Here is a 17,979-nt window from a genome sequence, read left to right as displayed (position 1 = left end):
ATGTCTAAAAACCGGAGTGATATTTGGCTACATTTCGAAGCTTCTGCCGATGATAGCAAAAAAGCGAAATGCAACTACTGCAATCAGACTTTATCGATATCTGGTGGATCTGTAGGAAATTTGAGTCGGCACATGCAAAGACTGCATTGCACAATTCCTATCAAAAGATCGGTGACGAACGTGGTTGATGTACCTCCTACTCCAACAGACCTGAATTCTGAAGAATCAAATCCAGCCAAGAGGATGAGAGTTGGTACGTTTATGTCAAAATTGTTAGATTCATTTAAATAAAAATAGTATAATAATTTTAGAACCAAGTACAAGTGGAGCTAGCACTGGAAGTAGTGTAATTAGAACGGAACCTCTGCAAACAAGTATCTCCACGTTTTTCAGAAGCACGAAACCCGCTCCAATCTCCAAGTGCAAAGAACTAGATACTCAGCTATTGAAAATGATTGTTAAGCGGTATTACCCATTTTCAATAGTCGAGGATCCGGAATTCTTTAAGCTGATGCATATAGCAATCCCTGGTTACAAAGTACCGTGTAGGAAAACCTTAAGTCAAGGTTTGATGCAGCAAACATACGATCGAACCAGGAGGAAAATTCAAGAAGAATTAAATTCTGTGGAGTATGTCAGTGTAACAACAGATTCTTGGACATCAATTAATAATGAAAATTGCACGGCCATAACAGTGCATTATTTATTAGAACATGATCAATCACTTAGGTTAAAATCTCATTTGATTGATTGTTTTTCATTCAACAAGAAACATACAGCTGACAACTTAGCAGCAATATTACAATCCAAATTCGAAGAATTCGAAATTTCAAATAAAATTGTTTGTATTGTGAGTGACAATGCCGCAAATATTCTTGCAGCGGTAAGAAAAGGCAACTGGAAATCCAAAGGATGTTTTGCACATTCATTAAACTTATTGGTGCAAAATGGACTGGAAGAGATTTCCGGTTTACTGAATAAAATTAAGGCCATAGTGACCTTTTTCAAGCACAGTTCATCAGCAATGGCCAAACTAAAGCAAATTGAAAAACAAATGGGAATGGATGAACTCAAATTGAAGCAGGATGTCATAACCCGGTGGAATTCCACTTTCGAAATAATTCAGAGAGCAGTTTTGATAAAAGATGCTCTCATTTCGACATTGGCATTGGAACAGCCTGATTTAAATAACATATCATCAGCTGAATGGGTCATTTTGGAAAAATTAGTGGATTTGTTGGAAATTTTCAAGGACATAACAGAAGAAATAAGCGCAGAAAAGAATGTAACAATTTCAAAAATTTTAGTTCTTGTGTTTGCAATTTATCAACACATACAAACTCATTATAACGCGAAGGACATAGAGCCAGAACTGAAAGCCGTCCTACAGGTTTTCCGGGACAATTTTTTCAGAAGATTCGGCAATGTTGAAGATGTCGATATATTGACCGAGTCAACAGTGCTTGACCCGCGATTTAAAAAATTCGCATTCAAGGATGAACGCAAATTTAACAAAACGGTGTCAGCACTGCGTAACAAGCTGACAGCATTGCATAATATTATGGTTCCTCCACCTCCTGAAGATCAATCAGCTGAAAAAAATACCGATCAAGAGCCTCAAAAACCACCGACAAAATTGCCAATGTTTTGGTCCAATTTCGACAAAAATAAAGATAGTTTAGTACAAAAAAAAAATCATTCCGCCGCTGCAATAATAGAGTTGGACCGCTATTTGAGTGAGCCTCCTATTAGTCGACACGAAAATCCATTGGAGTGGTGGTATGAAAGGAGACATGTTTACCCAACAGTTTATAAATTCGTAAGAAAAAGACTTTGAATTCCAGCAACTTCCGTTCCTTGTGAACGCATATTCTCGAAAGCGGGGCAGATCCTTACAGAGAAGCGATCAATTGAAATCCAAAAAATTATCGCAAATTCTGTTTTTAAATAGCAATCTTTAATTTGATTATTAAAAAGTTCATCGAATCTCACTGTATTTTTTATTTTATTAACCTCAATATTGTTACGAATTGAATATAAGTTGCCATGACTGTCAAGGAGACAGTTCTAAAAAAAGTGCGATAGGAAAATAGGCGAATTAGTATTTTAGTGTTTTGTATAAATAAAGGATAGTTTGGAATTGTTAATTAACATTTTTAACTTAAAACGAACCCCAGTTTCGTAACAGTTGGTGTCAGAAGTGGGATTTCAGCGAATATTTCGAATAATTGATGGTAAATACACGGAGTACAAACAACGATCACATGGAGGCCGTAATGGAAATGATCAAACAGCAGTTTGCTGAGCAAGAAAGTCGAATGTTGAGAGAAAAGCAAGAGGAAGAGGAACGTCGTCAGAAAGAAAAACAAGAGGAAGAGAATCGTCGACAGAAAGATGAAGAACGACGGCAGAAAGAAGAGGAACGACGTGAAATAGAAAAACAAGAGGAGAAAGAACAAAGAGAACAACAAGAAATATTCCTTGAACAGATTTTTCAGAAAACCGAAGGAATAATTGTATGCCTAAAGGAAGAAATCAGTGCGGTACGAGAAGATGTAAAGGAAGAAATCGATATAGTTTGGAAAACGGTGAAAGGAATGGAGGGAAAAATAACACAAGAAGTTAGTGCGGTGCGAGAAGAATTAGAAGAGAAAATCTTCTTCTTCTTCGCGTACCATCTCCTAACGGAGGTTGGCTACCAACATAGCTATGCGCACTTTATTTGCAGCTGCACGGAACAGTTCGTTGGAAGTCATTGAAAACCATTCTCTGAGATTTCTCAACCATGATGTTCTTCTTCTACCCTGACAACGCCTTCCCTGAATTTTTCCTCCCATAATATTCTGCAGCAATTGATATTTGGGACCTCTTATTATGTGTGCAAAATATTCTAGTTTTCTTCTCTTTAGAGTTTTATAAATCTCCTCCTCCTTGTTCATACGACGCAGCACTTCGACATTTGTAACTCTGTCGACCCACGAAATCCGCAACATGCGACGATAGCACCATCTCTCAAAAGCTACCAGTTTGTTTATTTCAGCTGTTTTTAATGTCCATGCCTCGGCACCATACAACAGAGTTGAAAATACATAGCATCGAAGTATTCTCATCCTCAATTTTAAGTTAATGTCCTTGCTGCAAAGAAACTTCTTGAGTTTGATGAAAGATTTTCTGGCTATCTCAATTCTAGTTTTAATTTCTTGCAACTGTTCAGCATTCTCATTTATTATTGTACCTAAATATCTATAGTGTTGAACTCTTTCAATTGGAGTGTTATCAATTGTTAAGTTTACGTCTATATTTTGTTGTTTTGTGATAACCATATACTTCGTTTTCTTCAAATTCATGTTTAGTCCAAATTGTGTGCAAGAGTCATTTATTCTTTGTAGCAGATTTTGCAGATCTTCAATGCTGTCTGTTGTTATCACCGTATCGTCGGCATATCTAAGGTTGTTGAGTTGTTGACCGTTTATTTTTATTCCCTCATCTCCCTCTGCAAGAGCTTCCTCGAAGATTGCTTCACTGTAGATATTGAAAAGGAGAGGAGACAAAATGCACCCCTGCCGAACACCACGCTGTATCTCTACACTTTCAGATAAACTACAATCCACTCTTACACTAGCCGTTTGTCCCCAGTACAGGTTTGCTATCAGCCTTATGTCTCGAGCATCAATATTCTTTCTTTGTAATATCCCTATCAGTTTTTCATGTTGAACTCTATCAAATGCTTTTTCAAAGTCTATAAAACAAACATATATATCCTGATTTACGTCCAGACATCTCTGCATTAGAACATTCAATCCAAATAGTGCCTCCCTTGTACCCATTCCCTTCCTGAAACCTAGCTGGTTATCACTTATTTCCACATCTATTTTTGAATAAATTCTATTGTGAACGATACGCAATAAAACTTTAAGTGTGTGGCTCATCAGAGAAAATCGCATCACTGAAAATACAAGAGCATCGTAACAGGGTTGCCACATCAAATAATTATCTCAAACCACCGATTTATGATGGTCAATTGCCATGGTCCCTGTACCATAAACAGTTCGAAGCGGTGTCAGCAGCCAATGGATGGAGCGATCAGGAAAAGGCTACTGCACTCATAGTGGCTTTGAGAGGACTTGCACTTGCAATACTGCAGACTATTTCAGATGACCAACATCGCAAGTATGGTGATCTCATCGCGACTTTAGAGTTGAGGTATGGTAATCAATATCGGGAACAACTCTATAGGACACAGCTTAAAACACGAATACAGAAATCTAATGAGAGCCTGCAGGAATTTGAAGCCGGCGTTCAAAGTCTGATCCAGCTCGCCTATCCAGAGGCCCCGGAAGGTTTCAAAGAACAACTGGCGGTGCAAACATTCATTGATGGCTTGAAAGACATCGAAATACAGAGGACTTTGAGATTGACAAGTTTTAAAAGATGTAGTGAAGCCCTAGTTCGCTCATTGGAAGTGGAAGCGGCCTTCAATATCTCTGCAAGGCCCAAAATGGGAACGGTATCAATCGAAGAGTCGCCTCAGGAAGATAATCTGAGCAGGAGTATATCACAGGTGCTCAAAATATTAGAGAAAATGGAATCCAGATACAGTAGTGTCGCCAGCCAACCAAGAAGAAATTGCTTCAGATGTGGGAGGAGCGGACATTTCAAGAGGGACTGCAGGGTGAGGGTACCACCTCGCTCGTCATCACCTACCAGAACACCTCCACGATCATACTCACCTGCGAGGACAGAAACATCTAGAGAGTCTTCAAACAGGTACCAGGAAAACTTAAATTAGCTAGCATATCGGGGCGCATGCTGGCTAGTGATAACGAAGCCCCCAGGATCATCCAAGTCAATAGGATTAGAAGAACTACCGAGAGTCTGACCATCAGAGGAAAGGTGAACCAAAAAGACGTAATTTGCACTGTAGACACTGGTGCATCAGTATCCCTGGTCCGCAGCGGTATCCTTGAACCAAGCACAGTAAGACCACCAACATCCAATTTCGTTCTACGAACAGTCACGGGAGAGAATGCACCGATTCGAGGTGAGGCTGATATCACATTAACACTCGGAAGACTAAGAATTATGAAGACGGTCTTTGTAGCAGAAATAGAAGACGAATTCATTCTTGGGATGGATTTGATATGTGATTATGGATTTTCTTTCAATGGTAAACAGAGAACCATGAAATTTGGAGGTGAAGAATTCATTTCGACAAGACCACGTTCAAAAGCCTGTAAACATTGCCAGCGTATTGAACGCCATGAAGAAGTTGCCGATGTAAGACGAACGACAGTGATACCTGGACAACTGGACTACCGAACACATGAGACAGGACCAAGAAACCGACCAAAGCATCAAGGACTTTCTACATTGGAAAGAGAACGGATCTGATAGAACCTCCTGGAGGAATATTTCACATAGAGATCCTATCTTCAGGGCAATGTGGGCACAATGGGATTCCCTGGTTGTGGAAAATGGATTACTCAAACGGGTATGGGAATCAGCTGATGGCAGGTCCTCAATTTCCCAATTGGTTTTGCCCAGAAAGAAGATAGGTGAAGTTTTGAAAGAATTTCATGAGGGAAAATCAGGAGGACATCTGGGAGTCAACAAAACCTTGGACAAAATCAGGCAGAGATTTTACTGGGTCCAATGCAGGGATGATGTAGAAAGCTGGTGCGGAAGGTGTCAAGAATGTGGTGCCGTGACCAGGATGAAAGCTCGTTATGATTTAAAAGCTAATTCAGGAGGATTCAAAGAAGGAGACCAGGTTTGGCTGTACAACCCACGTAGAAAGAGAGGTGTGTCTCCAAAGCTGACACCATTTTGGGAATGACCGTACAAAATCAAGAAGAGAATCAACGACGTCGTTTACAGAGTGCAACGTAATCCTGGGAACAAGATGAAGGTTGTTCATTTGGAAAGACTGAAGCAGTATATTGGTGAAACCATGGTTTTTGATCGGGACGATCAAATTTAGAGGGAGGGCAGTGTTACGAATTGAATATAAGTTGCCATGACTGTCAAGGAGACAGTTCTAAAAAAAAGTGCGATAGTTAAATAGGCGAATTATATTTTAGTGTTTTGTATAAATAAAGGATAGTTTGGAATTGTTAATTAACATTTTTAACTGAAAACGAACCCCAGTTTCGTAACAATATATTTCGTTTTATTGATCATTTTTTTTTTATTCTCGAAACAAATCCCAGAACCAAAGAGGAACTCCTCTTTGCCAGAACACAGCAAAAAGCATAAGGCTTGAAATAATGTACACTTCAATTTCTTATCTCGTGAACTGATTGATACGGGTTTCACGAAACCCGTATCAATCAGTTCAATTCAACGTTAGTTCCAGTTCCAGACAAAAAACACTAATATACCTTTCCAGATATGAAAGAACGACTGCATATCACTAGTTCATAGCATACCAATAACCGTCAATCGTTCCATGGTTCATAATGGAAGTGAATGATTGTGAACTAGTGAACGATTCATGTGAACTATTCACCATAGTGAACGAGAACTAGTGAACTATATCCTCTGAGTGAACTAGAACTCCCACCTCTAGCTCAAATAAATAAACTTACTGAAACCGTAGCTCAGTTGGTCGGGGAGATACGCCTCTTGAGAGAGGAAGTTAATAAGAATAAAGCGCCTCAATCCCCTAGTTTTGCTGAAATTGCAAAACAGATTACGGCACAGAAATCCCCCAGAAATTGCAAAGCCGGTAGCAGTCCCCAAAAATTCCACCAAACAGGAAGTAGCTCCAGCACCGGAAAAGAAGAAAAATTTTGCAACTCAAGTTGCAAAAACCAAGAACGCCCACAAAACGCGCGCGTAAAGAAAGTTCATCTTCAGACGAAGAGACCGCAAAAAAAGCAACGGAGTTACCTAAAAAAGATAAAATTCCACCCATCACGACGATGGGTACAGCCGATTGGGTAGAGATCTCAAAAGCTCTCTACTTGAAGAAATTCAGCTACAACAGAGCAACCGTCGTAAAAGACGGAATTAGGATCGTAGCCTCGACTGTGGACGACTACAGAAACATTACAAAATATTTTGACCAGATTGGTAAGGATTACTTTACCTAACAGATGGAGGAAGAGAAAAAGATCTACGCAGTCATAAGGCATCTCCCAATAGATGCTGACCTAGGTATAATAAAAAATGATCTAAAAGTCCAAGGAATCCATGACGCCGAGGTGTCCAGAATGACATCCAATAAAACCAAAAAGTTTGTACCCTTATACCTGGTCAAAACTCAGAGAAAGGAGAGTATCGAAATAAGACGCCTCTACAATCTCTGCATTGTAGTGGAATCAAAAAGAAGGGCAGAAAATCCAAGTCAATGCTTCAGATGCCAGAGGTTTGGACATGCCCAAAACAAGTGCTCTTTTCCATACAGATGCGTTAAATGTTTGGGCAATCATTGCACAAAAGATTGCGAACTTACCAGAAAAGGTGAGGAAGAAATGCCACATGCGTTCTGTGCGGCGAAGAAGGCCATCCGGTAAGCTACAAAGGATGTAGCGAATTCAAATTAGTGACAAGGAAGAGGAAAACAGGCCAGAAATCGGCTCAGCAGAGCACGATTTCTCAAAAAGTCCAGGAGAAAAAGAACCGCACCCTCTCCAAAGTAGACGACAATCAGAAAGAAGTACCTAAACCAGTACAGAAGAAGGAGCAACATTAAATGCCCCAAGCTAAAACTACGATCAACAAAACAAAAGAAAACAGAAAAGTCTCTGAATCCGCCGACGATTTAGACACTTTTACTGAAAAAATTTTCAACAAAATTATGTTGAAAATTGAAAGAGAGATGGAGAAAAAACTCCAAGGAATTTTCAGTAAACTGAAATAATGGAAGATACAACTAGGACAAATTCCCTTAAAATAGTCTCCTGGAACATAACCGGGGTCAGAACTCGAAAATCCGAGATAGGAGAAGTAATTTCAGATAGAAAACCTGATATTATAGCCTTACAGGAAACAAGAATACAACCAAATACGCGATTGAACATCATGAATTATGAGATATATAGATGTGACAGAATCGCAAACACTAGGGGAGGTGTTGCCTTACTGGTTAGACGAGATCTGAAACACTATTTTAAAGGAAGATCTGACGAGTCACAAATAGAAACAGTGACGATTGTTGCTGAAATAAATCGAAAAAGAGTCACATCGGCATATAAAAGACCCCCAAATAACTTATTGGAAGATGACATCAACAACTTACTAGATGGAACAAACCCGAAAATCTGCATCGGAGATTTTAATTGCAAATCTCCAGAATGGAACAGCAGGATGGAAAACAGAAATGGCAGAAAACTGCAAGATCTCGCTGAAAAACATGAAGCTATCGTTATTGGACCTGAAGAACCAACGTACCTAGCATTCGGAAATAGATTACCAGATATAATTGATATCGCAATTATGAAAAATATCGCTAGAGAATTCTCGATAGAGACCTTGTGGGACGGAACCTCTAACCACAACCCCATCGAATTAACAATAGGAGAAGGGCCGAGAAGAGAACTAATTCAAACAAGAGAATACACCAATTGGACTAAATATAGCCATCTGATACAATCGGAGGTAAAAGAAATACCAACAATCAACACACCGGAAGACCTAGAAAGAGCAGTTGATAAACTAGAAAAAAATATACTAGATGCCTACAAAAAGAGCACAAAGAAAATATCGAGACCAGCACCGATACATCCACACGGTGATACACCCAGAGAAATCAAAGATCTCATCAGGGAAAATCAGAAACTAAGAAAAACATACAGGCTCAACAAAACAGATATAAATAAGAGAAATCTAAACCGACACAGCCAAGTTCTAAAAAATGCCCTGAAGGACATGAGAACAAATAGATGGAACAAAAGAGTTCAAGAACTGAATACTATCGATCATTCTGCATGGAAAATGCAAAAATGTCTGAGAAGAGAAAAGACTAAAATACCACCTCTCCACGGAGAAAGAGGATTGGCGTATACGAATATCGATAAAGCAGAAGCACTGGCGGACTCGATCGAAAGAGAATCGAGAATAAATTACAGACCTGATGACGATAATGATGATCTGGAAGAACTAGTTGAGAATAATGAAGAAGAAATGGACGAACCACCAGTAGACGACAAAATAGAAAAACCAACATCTCCATTCGAAATAAAGGAGATAATCAGAAGCTTGAAAAATAGAAAAGCACCCGGAAGTGATAAAATAACGAATGTTATGTTGAAGAAATTACCTAGAAAGGGTATAACTGCTCTCACAAATATTGCAAACGGTATAATGAGGACTGAACACTATCCGAAAAAGTGGAAAACTGCAGAAATCATAGTGTTCAACAAACCAGGCAAAGATAAAAAATTCCCCCAAAACTACAGGCCGATAAGTTCATTGTCCGCCCTAGGAAAAGTAGTAGAAAGAGTAATCGCTAGGAGGCTTACAGAAGAAACTGAAAATCTGAATCTCATTCCAGCAGAGCAATTCAGATTCAGAAGAGATCACTCAACAGAACAGCAATTACTGAGACTCACAGAATGCATAACAGAAGGATTCCAAAATAAACAAGCAACTGGTCTTCTACTACTAGATGTCGCCAGAGCATGGCATGAAGGATTGATTTACAAAATGAGATATGCTGGATATTCAATCAAACTGTGCAAGTTGATTAGGAATTATTTGAGGAACCGAAGATTCTACGTGAAAGTGGAAGGAGAAAACTCCACAACCAGATATATGGAAGCAGGGGTGCCTCAAGGGTCAGTATTTGGGCCTTACTGTATAACATATATATTCACGATATACCAAAATCTCCAAGGACTATGCTGACACTATATGCCGACGACACGGGAATCGCAATGCGACATCGCAAGCCAGAAGTCATAGAAGGAATATTACAAGAAGCTATAGATTAAATAAATGACTGGTGTATTAAATGGAAAATAAAGCTCAACGGACAAAAGAGCCAAGCGATATTACTGCAAAAGAGGAGACTGAGAACTACAACAAATGCTCTACCAGCTATAGGTAGAAAGAGCCACATGTCAAATGAGACAAAATTGAAAATAATCAAAGCCGTTGCTAGACCGCAACTGACTTATGGATCACGTGCTTGGGGATTCGCGGCAAAGAGCCATATACAAAGAATTCAGGCAACAGAAAACAAGCTACTACGATGTGCCATAGATGCGCTTTGGTTTGTCAGGAACAAACAGATATATCGAGATTTGAAGTTGGAAACCATCACCGAATTTATGAAGAGGAAAGCTGGAAAGTTATTCGAAACAGCGAAGGAACATCCAAACGAAGAACTCAGGAGACTAGTGGACTACGATCCGGAGGAAGACAGAGGAAGAATGAGAATTTACAAAAGCGCGATATCAATTGAGGAGAGATTAAAATGAGAACGGAAACTTATTAAAACTATACTAAGAAGAGATATCCGAAATGGACGAACATGAAAACCCTAGCACGACAATGTGCAAGAAGAAATTAACGGATCAAGGGATAAATGGTTTATAGGCAAATGCCCGGAACCAATAAAAAGCAGATTAGGTTTAGTGGGTCGCGAACTCAGGAGAGTGAGTAACCCCACAGTGTTCCCTAGAAATGGGTTCCTCTGGGCGAGAGATAGAGTCCCGTGTTTTCACGGTCGCAGATTACCCCTGCTATAAAAAAAAGTAGCTCAAAAATATGAAGTTGGCATCTAATTGTTATTTTGAACCATGAAATGAGAAACATAATGGACGAGAAAGTGGTGTAAACTAAATGTATGTAATTTTTTTTTCAATTTCAGTACAACAAAAAAAACACTCCTGTTTGTTTTGTCAGAAGCAAGTCTTCAAAATTTATAGGCATTACCTGACAGTACATAAAAACGAGGTGAGAAATTCAGCCCTCCTGCCTAAAAAAACACAAAATCGCCAAAAACTCCTCGATAACCTTAGGGAAAAAGGTGATCTTTACAATATCACAAAAGATGAAAATGAAACCATTTACTGCGTTGCGACCCTGAACTATTTCGGAAGAAAAAAGGTCGAGCAACTATTCAACCTGAGGCTAGAAAAATGATGAACGGGCTTCACTGCCGGGCTTCAAAGGACTTGAAAGAAAAGATTTTTCCTTACATGCGGGAAGATGATGTTGTGAACATTATCAGATATGATGAAGCGGTCATCCAGTATGGGAATTATTCATGTAGGAAATATACGTCCGAACATCATGCCGCTCAAATAAGGTCCCACTTGAGAGCATTTGGAAAGCTTTTATTAGCAGCCAAGGAGATAAATCCTACAATAAACAATATGAATGATCTACTGGATGCATCAAGGAATGTTCCTCTTATTATCGGAGCTATTAACAAAGTAGCAGGTCTAAATGAGGAAACGGGACTGTATCGAGCACCAGCGACTACAATGTCCTTAGGAACGGAGCTGAAGAAACTTTGTAAATATAAAGAGGATGAAAAATTTACTTACCGTTTTCGATTTGGAGTTCAATGTAACTATTAATAAAAATGGAATGGAAAGTCAAAAAATTTTGAACAGAAGTGATTGCCCAGTTCAGAGATTTCCTAGAATCCAAATTGAGGTTTTATATAGAAAGGCTGGAAAAAAAATTCTGCAAAGGAGAGTGGATAAAATTAGAAGAATACACCCTGCTTCACCTAGCTATTTTCAACTGAAAGCGTCCAGGGGAAACCCAAAGAATTCTTATAGATGACTTCAAACATTATGAAGTAATTGAGGACAATGAGCTTGAGAATGAAGACTGGATAAACAAAGAACAGAGCAGAAAATGGGCAAGAATTAAATTCACCGGAAAGCTGGGCAACGATAACGCATTACTGGTGCATAAAGATTTAGGATTCAAAGCGATCAACTTAATCCTGAAATTCAGAGAAGATGCTGGCGTTAATCAAAGCAATAGATATATTCGTTGAACCATCTCAATATCGCTCTCAAAAAACATTTCGACTTGCACTTTAATAAGAAAAATATCAAAGGAATCTGGAATTCCTAATAGTGAACTGATGAGAACCAGACTTCTAAGGCAACATTTGGCAATAGAAACAGCATCACTTAACGTTGATTCCAGATTAGAAAGTTGACTGTCAGATTTCATGTCACATAGTAGAAAAATTCATGATGTTCATTATGTTTTGACAAGAAAAAAGACGACATTTTGAAGGTATCAACACTTCTTGAGGATTTTTCGTCTACAAAGAAATCCCCACTATTCTCCAATGGGGAAACAGTAGTTGCAGAACATTTCGACGAAATTAGAGAAGAAGTCAGTGCGGATCACTCGAGAGCTACAACTTCGAATTCAAAAAAAGGATCTGATTATGAACTACCTCCGAAAGTTTTTCAGAGCATGACGAAGATAGGCTTTCTGAGTCAGAACTGAATTATGCTCTAGGTAAAACTTGTTCGCTACTAAGTACAGGGGGATATTCATGCAAAAAATATTCAATATTTCTTGCATTTTTCTGATTCAAGTAATTCTTCTACATCTTAGAATGAGGAAATATTCCCTGTAACTTTTCTTCCAAAAGACATCTTTTCATACCAATTTCAGAGTATTTTTCGAAGCAGTTGAATAAATTTCAATAGACAATGCTAGATCATAAATATTTACTAATGTTAGGGTTTCGCATATTTTTTAGTTTGTGAATTTCGGAACGAATAGACCAATGTCGAAATATTTTGTTTGTTTTCCCTTGTTTGCACCACAATGTGTAATGCTGGCAACACCGGAATTTCGAGGGAAGAGATATTTCCCCGAAGATCAAGAAGAGAAGAGATTTTCGCATCTTCGTCGACGGTAGATTTTCGTTGCATTTTTGGAGAGTGTCGTTCACATTCGGTGAAGTTTATGGTCGAAAGTGAAAGAAAGGTGAGTCAGATTATCGTTCTGGTGTTACTTTTTGATCGTTTTGATTTATTATTATTGTTCGAATTTCATACAGTCCACTTGCTCTTTTGTCGCGCTTAAACATTGGTCCATTCGGCGCCTGATTCGTTTTTGAGAAAAATTGATTTTCATTTCATTATATTTTGTCAAATTCATTCGATTTCGATCAGTTTATTTTCAAAAATCGTTTGAAAATTAAACTCGATAACGTTCATATCAGATAAAGTGACTACAGCTGCATATGTGCATACATCTTCGAACGGACGAAAAAACGTTCATATTTCGTTTTCACGATAAGAGTTCCATCGTTTATCTTGAATATTGGAATAAATCATCGGCATTTGTTTCAGCGTTGTTGCCAAATTTTGTTCAATTAGTTTGCATTTTCCTGTTTCGGAAAATTATTCAGGATGCCATCTGACGCGTCTGCGTTAGCTATTCCTTATGCCAATCGTAAGACCGCTTCCAATCGTATTTCAGAAATCCTCGAGGTAGCGCAGAATGCTCAGGGCGATCCCGCTTTGATTTCGGAGCTGAAGATGCGAATGAATAGGTTAGAGTCAATTTATAAACAATTCGAAGCTAGCCATTTCAAGATTGTTAATGCGAGGGCAAATGAGGGTGAAGAAGTTCTTCAAACACAGGAAGATATTCGTTCTTTAGTAGATAAACAATATTTCACTGTTAAATCCATCTTTTATAATTTGGTTGAAAAGGTAAATCGAAACAGTGAAACGGAGACTGCTCCACCTACAGTATCGCACGTTAGATTACCCAAGATTTCACTACCCACTTTTGGAGGTGTTTTGAAAGAATGGCCTAATTTTCGTGATTTGTTCGTATCATTGGTTGACAAAAATTTGTCGTTGAGCAACATAGAAAAATTTCAGTACCTTTTGAGTAGTACATCCAATGATGCTCTGGAAATAGTTAAAGGAATACCTTTGTCAGGGGACAATTATCCGATCGCTTTCGGTAGTTTACTTAAGCGTTATAATAACAAGAGGCCTTTAGCAGTTTCGTATTGGAACGAAATTTTTCGTTTTCCAAAATTAGAAAAGGAGAATGTTACTTCATTGAGGAAATTGTTGAATGTATTTTCTGAAAATTTATCCGCTTTGGACAATTTGGATTTTCCGGTTGATTCGTGGGATTTTCCATTGTTTAATATACTTTTGGATAAAATCGATTTTAAAACAAGAACTAAATTTGAATTAGATCACAGTAAGGTAGAATTACCTCAATATACCGACTTAATAGCATTTTTGTCATATCATTGTAAAGCCTTAGAGGCAGTCGAATCATCGAATGATAAGTTTCAAGTTCAGAGGAATAATTCTTCGGCTTGTGCTCCTAAAGTTGTTAGAAATAATAGTTCGCGGGTTTCATTCTTAACTGATGCAAATTCTGTTGAAAAATTAACATGTGTTTTTTGTAAATCATCGAACCACGTGAACCTGAATTGCTCTATTTTTCAGAATCGCTCTCCATATGATAGATTTTTGTTAGCTAAAAATCATCAGTTGTGTTTAAAATGTTTGCAATCTTCTCATCGTTGTAATAGTTGTCCGAGTAAATCGTCATGCGGACGTTGTGGAAGTAGTAGACATCATTCATTTCTACATTTTGAGCGAGTTGAATTTAATCGATCATTGGAAAATAAACCGAGCACTTCAGTTTCAGGTTCTTTGATTCATAAAAATAATTCGGATAGTTCTGAGGCTATAGTTGATAATAAGTCTCAAACTAGTTTAAATCAGGCAGTTTCTCTGCAAATTTCTCCTATTAAATCGTCAGAATCGTTTGTTTTGCTTTCGACAGCAGAAATTTTGGTAAAAGACGCATTTGGTAATAAACAAAAAATTCGTGCATTGCTTGATAATGGAAGTCAGGCTAGTTTCATAACATCAAAATGTTTGAATAAGTTAGGTTTGAGATATTTTCCCTTGACAACTTCGATTCATGGAATTGGTAGCTCTCCCGTTGTACCCAAGGGATCTTCAACTTGTACGATTAGTTCATGTTACGACACCGAGCAAGAATTAAAAGTTGATGTCTTTGTTTTACCAAAAATATGTTCGGATATGCCAAATTTCAAGATAACTTCGTTTAATTGGCCTCATATAACTTCTCTGAAATTGGCTGATCCCAGATTTCATAGTTCGCGTTCGATTGATATGCTCATTTCTGCGGATATCTTTGCTCAGATATTAATTCCAGGTAAAGTTGAAAATAATATTGGAGAACCTATAGCTATCAATACATTATTCGGTTGGGTTTTGACTGGACGAATCGGTTCAGAAAATTCTTTTGTTGATAGTGCTGGTTTAACATCATTTTTGGTTTCATGAAGTAGAATCATTGGAAAATACGCTAAAGAAATTTTGGGAGTTGGAACAAGTACCTGAACATAATGTCATTTCTGAAGATGATCAGCTCTGCGAAGATATCTTCTCGAAAACTACAACTCGGGATGTTGATGGTCGATATATAGTTGATTTGCCTTTTATTTCGAATTTGGAACCATCTTTTCAAGATTCTCGGGAGATAGCTATCAAAAGATTTTTCAACTTGGAATGTCGGTTAAGCAAGGATGATGTTTTGAAAATTCAGTATGATGACTTCATGCGTGATTATTTGAATTCGGGACATATGACCATTGCTCCAAATTTGACGGATTATTCTAAATCCTATTATTTGCCACATCACTGCGTTATAAAACCTCTTCACAAACCTTTTAGGGCTTTCACTCCCAATCTCTGAAACAAAATCAATTAAAAAAGAAATCAACGATTTGCTCCTGCGTAAATTCTTGCACTAATTTGTCAGGAGCAAATTAACTAGAAAAAATTGTTGCCTGACAATGAACTCAAAATAAATAACGTTGAAATTATAATTCTTCGTAACGTTTCGGAGTCTATATCAGACTCCTTCATCAGACGAAAAAATCTACTTTTGAAAATCTTCTGATGAAGGAGTCTGATATAGACTCCGAAACGTTACGAAGAATTATAATTTCAACGTTATTTATTTTGAGTTCATTGTCAGGCAACAATTTTTTCTAGTTAATTTGCTCCTGACAAATTAGTGCAAGAATTTACGCAGGAGCAAATCGTTGATTTCTTTTTTAATTGATTTTGTTTCAGAGATTGGGAGTGAAAGCCCTAAAAGGTTTGTGAAGAGATGCAAAATCCTCCCAAAATAAATTTCAATCGTTATAAAACCTGACTCATTGACAACTAAATTGAGAGTAGTCTTTGATGCATCTCAAAAATGCACATCGGGGTTTTCACTTAATGATTCGTTGTACGTCGGCCCCAAATTACAAACTGATTTGGTGGGTCTTTTGGCTCGTTTCAGAACACATCGTATTGCTTTTACTGCTGACATTAAGCAGATGTTTCGACAAATTAAAGTTTCGCCTAAGTTTCGAGATTATCAGCGTATTTTTTGGCGTTTCTCTAGTGATGAACCACCTTTAGAATATACGTTGAATACGGTTACATTCGGATTAACATGTTCGCCGTTTCTTGCAAATAGAGTAATCAAACAGCTCGCCATTGATGAGGGTTGTAACTTTCCGTTAGTCATTTCAATTTTAAATAATGATATTTATATCGATGATGTTCTGTCGGGAAGTGATTCTTTAGATGATGCTCGTGTAATTATCGAACAATTGATTTGTGCTTTTGGAAAAGCCGGTTTCCCTCTGAGGAAATGGGCTTCAAATTGTTCTGAATTACTTAGTTTTCTGCCAGATGAATTTAAACAGATTCCTCTTGATTTGGACGACAGTTCTATTGTTAAAGTCTCGGGTTTGAAATGGAATCCTACTAAAGACGTATTTTGTTATACCGTGAATGTTTCGTCTAAAGAATGCACTAAACGCACTATTTTATCGGAGTTAGCGAGAATATTTGATCCTTTAGGCTTTCTCGCACCTATTACATTTTTCGCTAAATATTTGAACCAAATTTTATGGAGTTTGGGATTAGATTGGGATGACGTTCCTCCAGAGAATATCGTTTCTCGATGGAATCAATATAGATCAGAACTCGAGTCTCTTTCAAATCTTGAAATTCCTAGATTTTTAGAAATTCCCCGATCCAAATCTTGTGAATTGCACGGATTTTGTGACGCGAGTGAACGAGGTTATGCTGGTGTTGCGTACTTGAGAATGAAGATTTCGGAGTTCGAATACAAGTCGATATTAGTTCTGGCAAAAACAAAGGTTGCTCCCTCAAAACAGGTATCGATACCAAGATTGGAGTTGTGTGCCTCCGTGTTGTTAAGTAACATGTTAAGTTATATAAAATCGGTATTTGTTTCCAATTTCACTATAACTCGCACATTTGCCTGGTCAGATTCAAATGTTGCATTATGTTGGATCAAGTCTCCACCAAGTAGATGGAAGACTTTCGTCGCCAATAGAGTAGCTTCTATTCAAGAAAAGGTTAGTCCAAGTTGCTGGCATCATATTAATGGTTGTGAAAATCCAGCAGACATTGGATCTAGAGGTTGTCTACCCTCTGAGCTTTTAGATAATTCGTTATGGTGGGCGGGGCCCCCTTTTCTTAGAAGTGTTTTTTCTGTTTCTAATGGAATTGCAGAAAATTTCTCTGATGATGAGATAATATCGGAAACGAAACTTTTTAGTTTCAATGTTCATGTTGAAGATGGAGTAGTTTCTTCTTTATTGGAAAAATATTCGTCTTTAAGTAAAATACAGTCTATTATGGCCTATCTTTATAGATTCATGAATAATATTCGGAAAGATAAACATAAGATGAGTGGTATTCTTACTGCCATAGAATTGAATACGGCTTTAATGATCGTTGTTAGAAACGTTCAGAGTATTGTTTTTGCGGAAGAAATAAAGCGGTTAAAACAAGGTTTACCTCTTTCGAAACCTCTACGCAAATTGATGCCGTTTCTATGCGATTTCGGTTTGCTCAGAGTAGGCGGTCGTATTGTTAATAGTAGATTATCTTATGATAAGAAATATCCGATTTTGCTACCTAGAAAACATAGATTGACGGAATT

At 37.8% G+C, this 17,979-nt stretch overlaps 2 protein-coding genes across 2 annotated transcripts; both read left to right on the top strand.

The window, feature by feature from the left end:
• On the top strand, positions 1-1,837 carry LOC123319177 (E3 SUMO-protein ligase ZBED1-like). The gene is made up of 2 exons (XM_044906038.1): positions 1-253; positions 312-1,837. Exons 1-2 carry the CDS (start codon positions 1-3, stop codon positions 1,835-1,837), a joined length of 1,779 nt encoding a protein of 592 aa, XP_044761973.1.
• Positions 1,838-2,264: 427 nt separating this feature from the next.
• Positions 2,265-5,281, top strand: LOC123319176 (golgin subfamily A member 6-like protein 7). The gene is made up of 4 exons (XM_044906037.1): positions 2,265-2,621; positions 4,049-4,672; positions 4,768-5,041; positions 5,217-5,281. Exons 1-4 carry the CDS (start codon positions 2,265-2,267, stop codon positions 5,279-5,281), a joined length of 1,320 nt encoding a protein of 439 aa, XP_044761972.1.
• The last annotated feature ends 12,698 nt before the right edge of the window (positions 5,282-17,979 follow it).

The sequence above is a fragment of the Coccinella septempunctata genome, chromosome 8 (genome assembly GCF_907165205.1).
Source record: "Coccinella septempunctata chromosome 8, icCocSept1.1, whole genome shotgun sequence".
Lineage (NCBI taxonomy): Eukaryota > Metazoa > Arthropoda > Insecta > Coleoptera > Coccinellidae > Coccinella > Coccinella septempunctata.
The sequence above is the reverse complement of the archived record's forward strand: the minus strand, read 5'-3'. Positions and strand labels throughout refer to the sequence as shown.

What these genes read in the sequence shown, in the direction of transcription:
- LOC123319177 (XM_044906038.1), top strand. Translation starts at nt 1, where the DNA reads ATGTCTAAAAACCGGAGTGATATTTGGCTACATTTCGAAGCTTCTGCC. An exon ending in AGCCAAGAGGATGAGAGTTG is followed by an intron (nt 254 to 311) that starts GTACGTTTATGT and finishes TAATAATTTTAG; the next exon opens with AACCAAGTACAAGTGGAGCT.
- LOC123319176 (XM_044906037.1), top strand. Translation starts at nt 2,265, where the DNA reads ATGGAGGCCGTAATGGAAATGATCAAACAGCAGTTTGCTGAGCAAGAA. An exon ending in AGGGAAAAATAACACAAGAA is followed by an intron (nt 2,622 to 4,048) that starts GTTAGTGCGGTG and finishes TACCATAAACAG; the next exon opens with TTCGAAGCGGTGTCAGCAGC. An exon ending in AGAGAATGCACCGATTCGAG is followed by an intron (nt 5,042 to 5,216) that starts GTGAGGCTGATA and finishes CATTTCGACAAG; the next exon opens with ACCACGTTCAAAAGCCTGTA.